Source organism: Adiantum capillus-veneris, chromosome 29, assembly GCF_014529385.1.
Source record: "Adiantum capillus-veneris isolate H3 chromosome 29, ASM1452938v2, whole genome shotgun sequence".
NCBI classification, from domain to species: Eukaryota; Viridiplantae; Streptophyta; class Polypodiopsida; order Polypodiales; family Pteridaceae; genus Adiantum; species Adiantum capillus-veneris.
The window spans coordinates 42,861,660-42,878,873 of record NC_140959.1 but is presented as its reverse complement, the minus strand read 5'-3'; the positions used below and the strand labels follow the sequence as shown (position 1 = coordinate 42,878,873).

Sequence of the window (17,214 nt, the reverse complement as noted above, 5' to 3'; positions counted from 1 at the left end):
GGTCTCTGTCCATGTTGTTAGGATCATAATCACAACCAAAGATAACTACAATCTGCAACACTTAATTACTTCAAAACAACTTGGATAACACACACACACACACACACACACACACAAAGAGAGAGAGAGAGAGAGAGAGAGAGAGAGAGAGAGAGAGATTTTTAACATCTATAAAGAGGCCGAAATCGGCCTATGAGACAAATCAAAGTACATGAGGTGGGTGTCCTCTGTGTATCCATAAAGGATAAAAGGGTACAAAAGTAAAAGTAAACTATCATGTGTAACGTCTGGGGGGAGGTGATACAAAGTGGGGGTGGAGCTCCAAAAACTGGGGGGAGAGTGCAATCCTATATGCTAGGGTAAATACAATCATGAGATGCTATCCTATCTCTAACTCCATCCAGTCCCATAATCAGGGTGTAATACATGATGCATGGATGGGTAGGGTGCGGACAATCCGCGTAAGATGGCGGCTGGATCTGCAAAAGCCCGAGTACGTCGCTCCTCCAAGGATCTGTAGTAGTGCTCCTGGATCTCTCTCTGGTGTAGGCGGGGTGCCCTACGTCCATGTGTGCGTGGGCGTCTGCGAGCTCGGACCTCCTCAGCCTGCTGTAGAGTCACTTGTAGAGTCACTCCTCTCTGGGTGGTCGAAAGTGATGGTGCTGCTATGGTCCTCTGGAAAAAGTTCGTGAGCTGTGTATGGCGCTCGTCTCTCATCCCTAGTGCTGCCTGGAGGAGGGAGTCCCGATGCTGCTGTGCCTCTATGAGGAAGCGGCCGAGCTGTCTCTGGTCTCTGGACTCAAAGATCTGATGTAGAGTGGACTGATCTGCAAACAAGGTCAGATATCTGCCTCTAATCTCCTCATATACTCTACATCTGCATACGTAATGCTCCTCGCTCTCAACCTCTGTTGTGCAAAGTCTACATATCCTCTGCTCTGGGGACATGTGCCGCTCTCCCTGCCTCAATCTCTAGCTGGTGTGATGATACTCTGAGCTGTCCGATGGCGACCCGTGCTCTATGTGGCATATAGACATCCATGTATCTCGGTCTCTGGATGAAACCATCTGCTACAATAGTGAGGAAGTGGTCTCTGTAGTACTGCCTCTTTGTGGGAAGAGGCTCTCTGGGTGTGATACATGTCTCCCTGATGTATAGCTGCCAGAGATCCTGTCTGAGAACTCGATTCCTCTCGGTGTGTGAGAGGCGTATGTGAGGGGAGTCGGGATCATACTGAAAAGGGGACAGATCCGTGATGTCCAAGCCATGGGATGTAAACCACTCTATGACCTGTGAGTACCATGCCCTCGTGTCCCCCTCCTGATGCAGCTGTATCGATGCCTCAAAAGCTCTGCGGGTGAGTCTGTCTGGTGGGAGCTCTCGCATGCGCTGGATGAAACAAACTGTCTGAAAGAGAGCCTCTACTAGCATCGGTGGGGTAGCTAGCTCTGCTCTGATGATATCATGTGGTACTAAGGGTTTGCTGTGGAGCAAACGGGAGATCATGATGATCTGTGGACGCTCTATCTCTGTCCATAGGGATGCGGATAGCCCTGGAGCCCATACAGCGGCTGCATACATCATGGCAGGTGTGACTAGAGTGTCAAAAAGCCACCCCTTGGTGGGGGCTCCTGGAAGTGGGCCTGATGGCATCTGCGCTCCAAGGTGGCCAGCGCTGCATATCCTCGTGTAAGCCGGTCTCGGGCTGCTTGTGCCATGGAAAATCTACCAGTGGTGCCAGTGAAAGTCACCCCCAGGTATACATATGAATCAACCACATCGACCTGCCCGCCTGCTGCTGTGAGTACTGCTCTGCTCCGCACTGTCCTGGAGGTGTGAAAGATCATGACCTTGGTCTTGCCAAGGTTCACCATGAGCCCTCGATGTGTGCAGAAATCATCCAAGGCTCGTAGGTGGCTCTGTAGTCCCTCCTGTGTCGCAGAAACTAGAATGATATCATCAGCATAAAGCATAATATGTACTGGTATACCTGCCAAGTCTGATCCCGCCCCTCCTGCGTGTAGCTGTCTGTATAGATCTCTGCACTCCCCGTCGTACCAGCGATTCTGGGGCATCGTCCAAGAGGGGGGGGGGGGGGGGGGGTCGGCCACTGTGGGTAGTGTGTGGAAAGCAGCTAAGGGCTGAGGTGTGTAGAACTGCTGAGAGCTGGCTAGTGAGTGTAGAGAGTGGTGTGTCTGGGTCGAGAGTGTAGATCCCCTCATATACATGTGATGAGTAAACGTGGGCTAGCTCATGTGTGAAGTGTATAGTGGTGTATGGTGTGGATGTAGGTGGTGTATGTGAGATGGGTGAGCCAGTGAGAGAGAGGGCGAGATATGCGTGGTCAGCCCCAATAGGCAATGGTGGGATGGTGAAGGATGTGAGTAGGTGGGCTGTCTCTCTGAAGCCAATGATGTAGTCCACTGTACTACCTCCGCTGGCTACTGATGGCAGTATACAAGTCAGGCCGCCGGATGATGGCCATTGCGCCATCCCGTTATAGATAACGAGACGGTGTTGTGATCCCAAGCGAAGTAGGTGCCTCCCATATGGTGTGGGTGTGGTGGTATCACTAGAGATCCTCTCTGCCCCTATGTCCTCCATAGTGGAGAGTAGCTTTGGGTCGTCGAAGTCGTAAATATCACACTGTCTACTCTGTGTCTTGGCATTGAAATCCCCCGTGAGGAAGACTTCACCCAGTCTAGAGTACTCCATGATCTCGTCCGTAAGACATGCATATGGTGAGTGTGTATCATCCTCCTCCTCTCCTTCGTGTGTGTGTACCTCCTCTGTCTCCCCTCCACCTGTCTATGAAAACCTGGAGTTGCTAGGTGCAAAGTAGCATACGGCGATGTAGAGGATGTGCTCCTCAGATAACTCAATCCGTATCCACATGTAGCGTGCCTCTGTATCGCATGCTACTATCTGTATCCTGCTATGAAGTGAGCGGCGGTAGAGGACTGCTACTCCGCCAGATCCTCTAGAAGTGTTGTGCCGTGTACACTTCCTGTGTGTAGACTCCCATTGGTAATCCTGTACTCGGGGTAGGCCTCTCTCTGAACTCTCATGTGTCTCTGTGAGGAGAATGATGTCTCTACCATGCATCACCTCTTCCAGTCTCCCTGGATGTGTCCACAAAGAGCCATTGCAGTTCCAAACTGCCATGTGTATCTCCTCGTATAGTGTCTCATAGAGAGAGAAATGAAATGAAATGTTATATTAACGTCTTCAAAAGGCCAAAGTGACCTATGAGACCTAAAAGTTACAATGTGGTGGATCTGATACAAAGTCCAAGTAATAAAAGTAACAAAATGAAATGAGAATGACTAAATGACTACTATGGAATCCTAAACTCCAAGGTGTGAACTAATCAGCTAGCTGGGATAGCTAAAATCACAAGAGATCCAGCATCGGTCGCTGGCGGATCTCATCAATCTCCTCCATGGTCAGTAGTCTGACCGGGCGTCGTGTATGTCGGGCCAAAGTGATCCGAATCCTCTGATGCAGCCTCCGTCGGTGCTGTGTAGTCCTCCGTAGTCGCGGGCGTCTGGATCTCCCCAGCTCGGTCGCCCGGTCGATCAGTGTACCTCTGGCGTGAGGCGGCGAGCTATGCTGAGAGAGAGAGAGAGAGAGAGAGAGAGAGAGAGAGAGAGAGACCAACATACATATTTAAAGGCCCTAAGCCTACCAAAGCATCTCACATGAAAGCACTTAGTCTAAAAGCTACTGGTCCAAAAGCAAGCGCCTAGATGCCTGGTTCGTGTTTTCCGCTGCCACATCAGCATGCTCACGCAATTTGTTGCCAGTGTATGTTCTGCTTTATTTCAAGGTAGATACATGTGTAACCCTCTCCTCAACACCTATCTGCTAAATGTCCTTTTCGTGCATAGTAGGGCACGCTCTAGCAGAGGATCCATAAAGAGGTCGGTGACAGATTTCTTCTAAAGCAACAACAGTTCTTAGCAGTACCCTCGGACATGCCACCTGTCAGCTTATAAGAGTCTACTGGACAGAGATTAGGAGATGCACTTGCCTGCTGGTAGATCCCATCACCGATATACTTGCCATCGCAGCATCCAGGTCAGTATTGGCAGCCTTTACCATGTTCTTTATAGAGGAGATTGATGCCATGATGTAGACGCCCATGAGGGAGTTTATGTGGTGATACTTCAAGAGGAGCCGAAGGATGAGATCAGGATTTGGGAGATACAATACCGGATGGCTCTAGTGGTTCAGTTATTTGATTACATTTTAGCATTTGTTACCTTAATCTTTTGTACTTTCTATATTGGACAGTTGTATGATCACGATGTGATTTTATGGTCCCATAGGTCTTTAGGTCTTTCGCGGACGTAAATAAACATTTCATCTCGTTTTAGTTTCTCTCCCCATCAAAGATGATTTAATTTGCGGCATCGAATGAGACTAGCCTAGCATTGGTACAGAGTCCCCTTAGCTTCAACATAGCATATTGTTAACTCTACAGATGGGAGCAAGGGATGGATCTAGCTAGTTTCGACAAAGGTCTAGCAATTACAACCAGATTTTGGGACTTTAGCCAGAATTTTAGCCGCATCTTGCAAAGATTGATAGTAGTTTGGGTGGTGTTTTGAGTAAGGGAGGTGTACTGTCCAATGGTCTATAAACCCCAACACACTGAGATTGATTCTTTACCCCTCTCTCATGAAGAATCCTCCTTGCTTCATCTCTCTTCGGCAGTACATCGGGTCCACACCATCTACATTTTCTTAGTAATCCACGACCCGGAGCCAAAGGGTTCCAATCCGAGGCAACCACCAAGAGTTCACAGGAATCATGAGCTTACATTCACAGCCACATCCGTCGCAAAGATGAGGATTCATCTAGAGCTTCCATCATACAACAATCTAGTTGAAACCCCAAGAGGAGCCTCTTTCTTTGAGGAATTATTTGGCAGTTTGATGAGACATCATATAGGACTTGCCATGATTCATGGGCATTCCAAAGGACATATCCAGCTTCATCTCCCATTCGGCGCTGCTCTCACCAATCTTCCCACGTAGGGGCAGCATAGGCTGGCTGGTAACCTTCGTGGGCATCAACGTTTGCGTATCTAGCCATTCGCTCTACGAGCATCCATCCGATTGCAGTTTGGTTCAAACCATCCGAGTTGGGGTAACAAAGGCTGGCCGGTAACCAACAAAGGAATTGTTGATCCAAGAGGCAGTCCAGTGTTTGCGAGTGGATGTTTCATCACTATCCCTCTCTTTTGGGACATTTCCACATCACCCAAGGGAGCCTCTCTCAAAAGTAGCCATGGAGGACATCATCTAGAAGGCCTTTCATTCAAGAACATCTTATGGCCTGCATGGAGTTCAACACCAGTACCTTCTCTTAAACATTAGGGGATGTCCTGTGCACATGGCTCTGTGTGCCACGTGGACATGCTTCATCAACTTTTAAAGCCAAGTTTTCACCTATGCCTAGATAGGAGTGTCTAGAATCCTAGGAGAATTAGTACCAGCAATTTTGTAAGCTTGTTCGCAAGACTTGCATGTCCACAAGAGACCAATAGATTAGGTTTTCTAGTTTTGGAACCCTCTTGCATAAATAGATTATACTAGCGTTTTGACATATATTATTACACTTCGGTGGCATTTGGCATGACGAGCATGTAGGTCTAGGTTAGAGGAACGTGTCACTCCAGTTCGTTCGTTAAATGGGTCATCGAACGGCAAGTTATTGCCAGAAGACTACCATGTGTGCACATTTTTCCGACTTGGCACACCCACCCTGGCACCTCAATTTCCCTGTAAAAGAAGCCCATTGCCTAGTGTTTTTGAAACGTGGCCTGTAGACTCGCTAAAGGGCGGCAGACTTTAGCTTTCACCCGATCTTTACTTGAACTTTACGACACAAAGCAAATACTCGAATAAACATGTAACTGGAATTTAACACTTCAAACAGCTTCCAAACTTTCCTAGACAATGAACTTTGACACACATCCTGTTCATAATTTGGCCAACAACAATGAATTGGTGCACTCATCCATAGTGTTTTAGATACGTCTGATTGGTTCCTTGCCAGATGCATGTGCATTGAACTCCAACCCATGGGGTTCAAACACCGATAACCTGAACTCCAACACATGGGGTCCAAATTATTTGTAGGGAGCTTCATGTTGCCCCTCTTTGCCACTCACAAGCCTCTCTTTGGTTGAAGTTAGTTGCGGCAACCACTCCGTAACTAGAAATCTAGTTCTTTATCACCGTTATCTCTGTTTAGCTTGCCTTTGCCTTGTCCTCTTGTGAGTTCCTGCTTTTGCCTTTGGCTTTGCATTCTCGAGCCAACAAAGCATCTTCTCGCATTTATAACAACAGATCTCGGACCTTGTGTACTGAGGCAGCTAGCTCAGTAATAGTATTGTCGTTCTTGTCAACCTTGCCTTTGCTTGTGTATTCTAGCGACTCATATATTTGCCTTTGGCTTCACATTCCCGAGCCAAATAGATTGATGATTTCCTTGAGAACTTCGGTCGTGCATAGGCCGCTAGCTGGATACTAGCTGACGTACTTTCCATAGCCATGATTTGCACCAAGTCCGTGGCTGCCATCGATAGGGCCAGGCAGGGTTCCTACAAGAAACCGCTTCGGACCTCTGCAGCAGTAGACTGTCTTAAACCTCTCCCCCTCCTCTTCTGTGCAGGAGGATCGGCCCCACACCTTCCCCCCCCCCCCCCAACCAAAACCACCACCAGTCTCAAGCCCCCCCCCCCCCCCCCCCCTTTTCTTCCTCCAACTACTGGATACAAGCACATTCCTGTTGCACACCGCTCCTTGGGCAACACTTTTATTGCGAGGAGGCTGGTTCGGGAGAGGCAGCCCTTCCTTCGACCTCCCCTCTTGGTTGAGACCTGTCCCTCATGCTGACTTAAAGGCGGCTTGCTTTTGGGTTCATGTACTGTTTCTTGTGGCACGCCGTACAAATGCCCTAGACTCTGTAGCGGGATACTCTTTTCTACTTTGTGGTCGCGACCAGCATGATTGGACCTTGGATTCGACACTTGGTTGGCAGGCTTTGAGTTTTCTCATTACATGGAGGACCTTGGGATCACAAATTTGGTGTAGACCTTATGTCCACTGGCCAAGTTCACAGTGACATTGCCAGATGCCATAGGTTATAGACACATTATCATTCACTTTTTTGCAAATGGGCAGTTCTCCCTTGCTATGTGTACATTCATGAGGACTCTTGGGCAGAGGATGTGCTTCAGAGGACTGCGGGGCATGTGATGTAGTCTTGTTTGTCTCGGGGTCGATTAGATGCGGATTACTCCCCATCCAAACTGGCCTTGAAGATTGCTCGCCTATATGCTGCGGCAGCATGGGTTTTCTCTCACTGACCTGATGAGGATTGTCTCATGAAATATCCAAGGACTTGCAAGACCACAATTTGCGCCATCGGGGTCAGTTGAGAGAGGAGCTCCAAAGATGCCTTGTGGGTGGACCTATTGACATTCTCATGCTACAGGGGCATCATCTATGTGAGAGCCGCATCCAGCGGAATACGAGGTAGATATGAGACATTTTGATCAGTTGCTTTTGGGCCTAGCGGCATTCAGGGAGGCGTCTGTATGACTATTGCAGTCTCATGGCAGCAAGCCATAGGTATTATTGTGCCAGGTAGGGCCTAGTGGGTCACCATGCAGGTTCAAGGTAGCCTTGTGGGCTTCCTAAACATTTATGCACCCAATCAAGTGCACAGGCTGGATTTTGGTCACATATTGTGGAGTCACGCAAAGCAGTGGTGCATTTGGGGGGACTTCAATATGCTAGAGGACCCCTCGGATAGGATGGAGAGCAGCCATGCTACAGTTCACAAGTTGAGTTGGCTGCTTGGGACCGCCTATGTATGATTATGAGGATACCAAATGTATGGCAGTATGCAGGCTTTGTACGGCCCTCATATAGCCTCTCTTTCTCTTGGTCTGACCGCATAGTAGGGGGCGTGAATCTATCTAGGATAGATCGTTTTTACGCTAGTGACCACATTGATGACATGAGAGGATTAGTTTGCATTTTGGCATGTACTACTTTTTCCGATCATTCGCAAGTGATTCTTACTATGTCAGATAGATAGAGGAGGGGTAGTGTCATGCCACGCATCCCATAGAGGATTTTGCTGTATACAGAGCTCAGAGAGCAAGTTATGGCACTCTGGGTAGAGATTTTGGACACACAAGGGAACCCTGCTGCTAGAGCCTCGCCTTGTGGAGCTTAGTTGTTTCTTCCTCCAGGAATCTGCACCTCGCTTGGCTGCGACCAGGGAGGAGGAGATTGACTCCGACGGGGTATTGCCTCCTTACAACAAATGCAGGAGCATCACCCAGGTAGCCCTTGGATGGAGGAGCAGATGCAGCAGGCTCGGCAGGAGCTGATCACCATCGAGAAGCGGTGCCACGAGTTTGCCTTTCAACGCCAGGCATCTTAGTGGACTCAGGTGGGTGACAAAGTTACTGGTGAGTTCTCTGAGATTGTGGGTCCTCGCCATGCGCACACGAGTGTTGGCCAGTTGAGGAGGCCCGATGGGTCTGTTGCTATAGAGCCAAAGGATATGCGCACAGTTGCTACTGACTTTTATCGTGAGTTGCTTTTAGCCGAGCAACACTCAGAACATCAAGATACGGGTAGAGAGCAGGTGTGGGGCACAGATGCCTTGTTTAGTCACTGAGGAGATGCACAAGAGGCTTGAGAGCCCTCTCCAGCCAGAAGAGGTACAAGAGGCCCTCAGCGCACTTCCCATGGGAGGACTCCCAGCTTCTTGGAGTATTGGGAGGTGCTCGGTCAAGACCTTTGTAGGGCTTACTAGCACATTCTGCACACTAGGGAGATGCCAGACAGCATGAGTGAGAAGGTGACTGGGACTTCCTTGAGGGCACTATGCGCTGGATGGGGTTTTCACATGGATGGATTAGGGGAGTGTCAGCAATCTACAAGTGTGCGCACATTCAGGTGTTGTTGGCACGGGGAAGAGGGGAACGCTTCATGCTCACATGATCGGTTCAACAGGGCTGCCCTCTTCCAGTTCCTCGTCTACAATAAGGCATTGAACAAGTTTTTGACCTCACAAGAGGTTTGTTTGCTGCCTATTCAGGGAGAGGAGCTTTTGGACGTTAAGTTTGCTAATGACTCAGGTATGTTTTTGGAGGTCCGGGAGGCTAATTTGCACAGGTGTGAGAAGTCTCTTGAGATGTTTTGTTGTGCGTAGGGAGCATTGATCAACTGACGGAAGACAATGGCTTTCTGGGTTGGTAGTGCTCCCATGCCTGATTGGTCACCTGGAGAGGGCTTTAGGTGGATCCCTCCCAGGACACCAGAATGCTACTTGGGCTGTCAGGTTGGTTTGGATCTGTCACCAAAGCAGCAGATTGCTCCTCCTTTCCATCAGGAGGAACTGCTCCACTGGATCTCAGCATGGCTTTCTCTTGCTGACAGGGTTGTGGTGGCCAACCAGGTGTTACTGGCTAACATGTGGTACATCACATCTTGCTGGATTCTCTCGAGCTCTTGCACCAGGCTGCTGGAGAGGCTGATCGGAACTTCTTGTGGTCAGGACGAGACACACAGTCGGTTCGGGCCAAGGTCTCTTGGCAGGTCATCACTCTGTAGTTTCTCTTGGGGTCTCATGGCAAAGGTCATCCCAAGGAATTCTTGACTCAAGATCTAACGGGTCTGGGTATATGACACAAGTTCTCCCACTGATGCCCACAACTGTGATCCGTCGAAAACAGCACTCAGCCACCTTTAGTGCCTTGGTAGTGACTATGTGGAGGCAGCCGTCCCTCTAAACCTCGAAGAACATGCAAGAACCTGTGTCTGAGCAAGCGAAACGAGGACCTCTGGTTGCGTGAAAGCCCCCATTTAGTAGGGAGCTGCTGGCTCCATAGGATGGTGTCACTCTGTAGGTATAACCTCTACAATATCCTGACACATGTTCTACACTCCCCTCATGTCTTGTAACTGAATGCCTTGAATCTCCTCAGAATCTACCGTAAATTGCAGCCAGTCCCCAAAAGATTGGGTTGGACCCTCTGCCATGGGACACAAAGAGACATGAGGTCTACTACCAACCATGTGGCCTCGTTGTGTGGTGACCATAGGGTTCCAAACAAGTGGCTGCCTCAAACGCTCCTCAATGCATGTATAGCCTCTACAATATTCTGACAATGCTTTGCACCCCCCTCATGCCTCGCAGCTGAATGCCTTGAATCTCCTCAGAAGGTACTGTAAACTACACTGGTGGCTTTGGGCTGAGAAAAATCCACCCTTTGATGCGAGTGCAGTGCGACTAGGAGGAGTGGTTTTGGCGGGATCACTTTACTCCAACTGATCATCCGAGGACCTCTTTCTTCTAGTACACAGCTCGGCTGGGTCACCACATACTGACAGCACAGAGAGAGGCTCGTCATGCTGCAATGATTCACTAGCAGCAAGAGAGTCTCATCTCTGAGTTCTTGGCAAGATTTTGGGAGCAGGAGCGCTTGTGGGACATCAGACAGCCATGGCCAGTCACCATGTTCCAATAACTAGTTGCACATTGAGCTACTGCAATGAGAAATTCGTTGGTGCACAGCGACCTCTTGGCAGTATGTGCCGCCTTTGCCCACCCACTTGAGACTCGGCGTCACTGTCTGTGGGACGGCCATGGCATGAGCAGGTTTAGCTTCGGATTCTTCGGTTAATGCCTACACTCTCTACAGCCAGCCAGTACACTTGGGCTGCTACGACTTGATCCACACTCACCGACCCAAGACTTCATTTGGAGATGGCTTCAGTCAGCAAGATGATTGTGATACAGGAGGGCCGGCCTACACTCCAGCCAGCCATAGAGTTAAAACCCTCCGGAGTGGAGCAGAGATAGAGAGTGGAGTGGTGTTGGGAGCGGGAGCTCATCTGCAGCCTGACACTAAGGTTAATCTCGTGAGCTCGCTACTTCTGCATCTTCGAGGCTCGATCCGTCCCACCGGCGGAGACCTCCGTGACAGTTGGCTGGAGTGCCACACACTTAGGGGCCAGTTTGAGAGACTCCAGGGCAGCTCCGACCGCATGCAGGAGCGCCGCGAGGCCTTCTTGCGACTTTGGCGCCCAGGGCCCTTCTTCAACATGGCTCATGGCACGCCTACCACCCACCAGTGTGGTTGTTTCCTCTTCCCTTCTCCTGATTTAGCCATCATTGTACATATCTTGTCTTTTCATTGGGAGAGTCTCCCCACATGTTTATGTAGCCCTCTCTAGCACAGGAAAATTGTAGCCCATTGGGCAGTTTCTTAACTAATGGAAGGATCCTTTTCTTGCCACAAAAAAGAATTGGCCACCATTTATGAGCAACAAAACAAGAGAAATTGGCTGTTGATCGTTATGGTAAAGCCCTTATTGAGGATTTTTGGACATCTTAGATGGACAGAGGCTGAAACCCCCTACAATTAATCCTTAAAGACAATTTTTCATTTTTGTTCAAATTTAGTTTGTGTTACTGGCACACACCAAGAGGAAAGTAGTTAAAATGGTGTGGCACTTCAGTCTTGTAAGTCATGTTTGGCTCTTGTCTAAATTAACACTACTTTCTTCTTTCTTTTCCTCAAAACACACAAGCAAACAATTGTATGACTCTTAGAGATGCTCTAATGCTACTTACCCCTTTTCGCCGTACTAGGCTTGTTGAATCGGAGTGAGGTAAAATCTGTTTCATAAGCCCTTTCTTTGAATCAAGCATGAGTCTTCTCCCAGATTCAAGCCGTGTCACATTGACTAGAACAGATGCAACATGCTCATAATGGTCCTTCGATCCTGCATCAATAAACAATGACAAAATGAAGCTAGGAACACAAAAGCCTGCAAACACACTTTTGCATTCACAAAATGTCAAGAGACATTAAAAAAAAAAGATACCCAAAGCACACAGTACAGCCGATACAAACAGATCGAAACAGTTGTATTAATTTTTCTTTATCATGCAGTATGTCATGGTAATGGATATGCTTTATCTACAACAAAAAGTTCCTGCATTTACTTCGATTGTGAGTAATCACACAATAGTGAGATAGCAATTCCTTGGCTGTGATTGAGAAAGAAACAGACCTTCAGGAACCTTTGAGAAAAGTCCCACAAGTTTGCGCACAAATAAGCCTTCCAGTTTGTCAGCTTCCTAGTCCTTGCATAGACGACATATTGCAAGATTTGCAAAGTTAAGATCACAGCACGAGATGTAAGCATTAAACAGCCCTCTTTCGCTGACCTGAAGCAAGCACTTGACACCAAGATCTGAATGTGTGAGATTGACAATCAATAAAAGCAAGAGACTATTCAAATCTTGAGTTGGGCCCCCCAGTAGCTCCATTGTTTGCTCAATTCCACCCCCTTGTATGATTGCCTCCCCTAGTTCCGTATCTTGGGAGAGATTTACAAGAGCTTCTACTGCAAGTTGACGTACATTCTTCAAACAGCGAAAGTGTTATAAGTCACAACTCAACCAACATAACCATGATTTACTTGAAATCTGCAATGAACTGACCTGTTCAGAACAAAGAAGCAACAGAAGGGCCCTACAAAGTGACCCTCCCTTTCCTGCAAGGCTTCTTATGCCATCTTCACTACCTGTTAAGCCATGCACAATACTGACAGCTGCCATTTTCACCTGCAACAATTATAAACTCAAAGACCCAAGCATGAGAGTTTGCATACCAAAAATCTGGGACGATTATGGCAACAACTTTGGCTAAACTGCTAGCCATTGATGTAAATGAATAAGAATGAATTTTCATGCACATAAGATCTATTATGATTTTTTTTTTAGGAACTCTCCCTGTTGCTGCTGCCGCACTCCACTTGCTCCTATTGCCGTCGCTCACAGCAGCCCCCCCCCCCCCCCCCCCCCCCCCCCCCCCCCCCCAAATCTCGCGCTTCCTTTCTCCTCGACGGGTTTCGCCAACAGCTTCTCGGACTCGTTAGGCGCAATTCACTCCAGCATGAGAACGACCTCTTTTTGCCTACATTTGTAGTAGCAGACAGAATGAAGCTCGTGCTCCGCCTCGGAGGGACTCTGATGAAATCCCCTCCATCGACTCCGCCGAGCCCACCATCTGACTTGCTTTGTCGCCAGCGGAGCAAGCGAGCATTGCAGCAAAGATGGAGCGCCTTCAGGCCACCTCTGTTATCTGTAAGATCATTGGCAGTCGTCCTAGCAGAGGCGAGGTGCGCGACCTCCTACAAGCCCGTCTCCTAGCAGAGGTGGGAAAGATCATCGACATACAGCTTCTTGAGCGAGGGTACTACTAGATTGAGTTTGAGACTCCTGAGATGGCTGCCAAGGTCATTTCCATGAGCCCGCTGGCCATCTAAGCGGTCAGGGCTCATTTCCGGCAGTGGCGCCATGGCTTCAACCCAGCTTCAGATGTTCTTGCCGAGGAAGCAGATCTGCCCATTTCGGTTTGCTTCCCCGGCCTAAGGAGAGAGTACCTCCCGTTTCTTTCTAGGATCAGTTCTGAGATAAGGACAGTCTTGGAGTCTCCGGGCACGGCAGCTTCAATTGTTGCCAAGGATGCAGGTATACCCACAGTACACGTTCTAGTTCGGGACTCCCACTCTCTCTCGAAGGTAGCCTCCTACCTAGGGTGAGTGGCGGCTGGCTCCGCCAGAGGGTGGAGTATTCGAGACTCTTCGAGCCGGTGCTTCATTTACACAGATGGGTCATCTAGCAAAGGTCTGTCCTCGCAAAAGATCTCGACCCGGATCGCATGCTCAGCCTCCCAAGGCTGTGGAGGCACATCAGGCAGGTACCCAGGGCAAACAAGCTCGCACCTCTTCAGAGCCCAGGACCAGCCAGGTGATGGCTGGCAGCAGGCAAATAGCCGCCGTCGACAGGTTGAGCTCATCGCACGGCCCCCCTGGTGGCCAACCTCCGGTTGTCCATCAACAGTTGGTTCCTACAGGAACCGTTTTGACCTTCTATAAGGAGCCTCCTTCCACCTCAGCTTCACCACCACCAACCCCTCCTCCCCCCCACCTTCCGTCTCCTGTGCTCCACCTACGCCTCCACCTCCCCCCCCCCCCATTTCCCCTCCACTGATCCTTCAGCATAGTGTAACAGGGAACGGGCAAAACGCATCCCAAACGTTCCAAAATGGCATTCCGGACGAGTCTTGTTCCCAAAACGGAGACGGGAACGGAACGCCGTTCAGAAACGGGCGGAACATGGGGCGGAACAGCGGAACGGGTAAAAGTAGGCATTTGGGGGCAGATTTGGGGCTGTTTGGGGGACACATTTGGGGCAGTTTGAGGACACGTTTGGGTCCAGATTTTGGGGGCAGTTTTGGGGTTGTTTAGGAGTCGATTTGGGACTAAGCTGAAAGGAGGTAACTCAAGCCTTACTTTAGTCGACCGTTCCGGGCCCCCCCCCCCTCCCCGTTCCTGTTCCCCCGTTCGTGTTCCGGGTAAGTATGCAAGTTCAGCATCGTCTCCTGAACCTTCTCACACTCCTTCCTCGACACAGGGATTGGGTACTCATCCGCAACTCGACGCTCTCTTGGTAGTGCTTTCGCTACGAGCCAAACGGCTCAGGAGGGAGAACCCTTACTAAGGACGTCACTTTTGGTAGGGGTCTCTCCTTTTGCGTCAGTCCCTCGTGGGATGACCAGTTTCGACATTTGCGGAAGTGGGATTTTTTTCACTACAATTTTACCCTTTTCCTCGGCGACCCATCTTCCAACCTCAAGGCAGCTTGTTTTCAAGTACACTTTCTTTTTCTAGCCGCCAGAGGTACTGAGGTTTTGGATGCAACGGTTGGCTTCTTCTTCTCGTTGTATGGCAGAGATCACACAGAGTGAACTCTACACATAGTCCTAGATTGGTTATGTCTAGGCTTTAGAGTTCTGGCACCACATAGGAGACCTGAGTGTGACAGACTTGATTCAGACACTTTGGCCGCTAGCCAAGTTCACTGTGACGCCACTTGATACAGTTGGATATAGACACATTGTGGTTTACTTCTTTGCAGAGACTAAGAGTACTCCTTTCTATGTATTTGTAAATGAGGATTCTTGGACAAGGGATGTAGCCCTACGGGTTGCACGCTCTTCTTGAGCGTAGGTTGGGATAGTCACTACAGTCACGCCTAACTTGGGGTCGCTCTGATGCAGGTTACTCCCCATTCAAGCCAGCCTCGACGATTGCGAGGTTGACTGTTGTCGCAGCATCAGTCTTCTCTCATTGATTCCATGAGGATTGTCTCATGGAATGTGCAAGGTTTAGGGGAACCCTAGTTTTTGCGTGTAGCAGGGCTACAATCACTACCACAGGACAAGCAATTAGTTGCAGTTGGACTGGAGTTCACACTGGACGGACTCTCGCCTGGACAGTGACACGTGGCAAGTGATACGGATGGTGGTCTAGTGAACACCGTGGCCAAAGCACCACCACCTCAGTTTGGAGATAGGCTTAGCTGGATTGGGATATCTGTTGACCGTTGGTGGCTCTTTAGGAGATACATATGTGTGGTTGGCGCCAGTCATTGGCATCATTATCATCTAATTTGTGTGGTCGAGCGTCTTGAGTTCAAGCACAGCACGTCTGCACCATTCCTGCACATTTGAGCCTCGACACCCCCATTGTACCCGTGAGTTCTGGGCTGGAGCTGAGTGCGCTGCCATGCCAGAGTCTGTATTGGTTCTTTGAGTTAGTCGAGTCCCATGTTGTTCATGTTCTACTATTGAGTCGCTATATTTGTTTGCTCTATTATTCATCGTCTTCAGTGGTTTCGGAGTGAGTTTTCACGTACATTGCATTGAGGAGCACCCACTGTAGAGAGCACGACACATTATCTCCGCTATAGGTGCTCTCATTCTTGGCACGCCTGGTGGGACCTCAACTGAAGTCTCACTCCGTTGAAAGTCATTCGAGGAGCTAGCTTGGTCTCGTCCAGTTTTCCCTCAACCTGCTTGTCCTCGACCTGCTTAGTCCGCGACTTGCTTGTCTAGTCTCTCGTGCTGGTCTAGTCGTCTTTTGTCCAAGTCTAGCCAAGTGGTCTAGTCAATCGCCTGGGTCTAGTGGAGTTTGGACCAGTATTCAGTAAGTTAAAGGTTTTCGTGCCCAAAGCTTGGGTGGCCTTCTGGTTACTGCATGACACATACGAGGCAGTCAATAGAGCGACAAAGCCCACTACTAAGTCCTATGAAGCCACAGAAAGCGTCAACCTTTCGTGCCAAGTAGAAGTCCACCTGCCCCATTACCCCTACCTTCCCACGCGACTACCTCCATTCCCTCAACCAGTTCTACACCTCCCAAGTCACCCTCCCCAGTAAAGTTCTCGCCCACTAGGTTACAGCAAGCTCTTGAGCAACAAGCTCCTGCACAGACCGCCATGGAGGAGCTCACAAGCGTTCAGGCTAAGGTCAATATCAAGTTTCCGACTTTCAAAGGTCTCTCCACAGAGGATGCCGACGACCATGCCCGTAGATTTGTTTCCCTCTGCAGGGGTCGTGGCCTCAACCGAGAAGACGCCTACTTAGTCCTCTTTCCATCCACCTTGGATGGCTTAGCAGATAAATGGTACAATTAGTTTGCAGAAAACCACTTTACGACTTGGGCCACATTAAGACAATAGTTCTGTGAAGCTTTCAGATCAGGGGACTTCCAAGAGAAGATTCTGGATGAGTTGGCCAACCTGATGCTCCAATCCAATGACACTTTTGCAGAACTCATGACCAGAACAAAGTCTCTAGTCACCAAGCTTCCTCAGCAAGGTGAATTTATGGTCAAGAAGTGGGTATAGGAGGCTCTTCCTAAGACTTCTCAACAAAAACTTTGAGAGTCTCTGACCTGAAGCCACTCTAGAGGAGTTTGTTGTTTCTACTATTAGGATAGAGGGGGCTAGGAAGCTGTTCACCGACTCTCCTCAGGTAGAGATTGCCTCTGTACTCTTGGAAAGTCCATCTGACCCCTTGGCTTCTTTACGCAAGAAGCCCTAAAGTTACAACGATCTCTTCAAGAGGAGAGGTCCTTCTCTCTTAGATAGGAGAAGCCTCTACATCATGAGGCTTTGGAACAGATCAAGCGTGAGTTAGAAGAGCTCATGTCTCAACAGGAGACTAAGACTATGGTCTGGTGTAGCTCCTGACACTCTCTAGGGCACCCTCCACATGAATGCCCCCTTCGGACTTATTGCCATTTCTGTGAAAAATC

The 17,214-nt window shown here is 49.2% G+C and overlaps 1 protein-coding gene across 2 annotated transcripts in view; it reads right to left on the bottom strand.

Annotated features, from left to right (window-relative positions):
- Positions 1 to 17,214, bottom strand: part of LOC147419107 (ARM repeat superfamily protein) — a 114,558-nt gene that overhangs the window by 70,878 nt on the left and 26,466 nt on the right. For both annotated transcript variants that reach the window (XM_086505364.1, XM_086505365.1), the window contains exons 2-5: positions 12,551 to 12,673; positions 12,275 to 12,472; positions 12,118 to 12,184; positions 11,675 to 11,826 (exon numbers count right to left, since the gene is read on the bottom strand). In XM_086505364.1, coding sequence (XP_086361490.1) covers positions 11,675 to 11,826; positions 12,118 to 12,184; positions 12,275 to 12,472; positions 12,551 to 12,673 — 540 coding nt within the window. The remainder of the gene's footprint in view (positions 1 to 11,674; positions 11,827 to 12,117; positions 12,185 to 12,274; positions 12,473 to 12,550; positions 12,674 to 17,214) is intronic.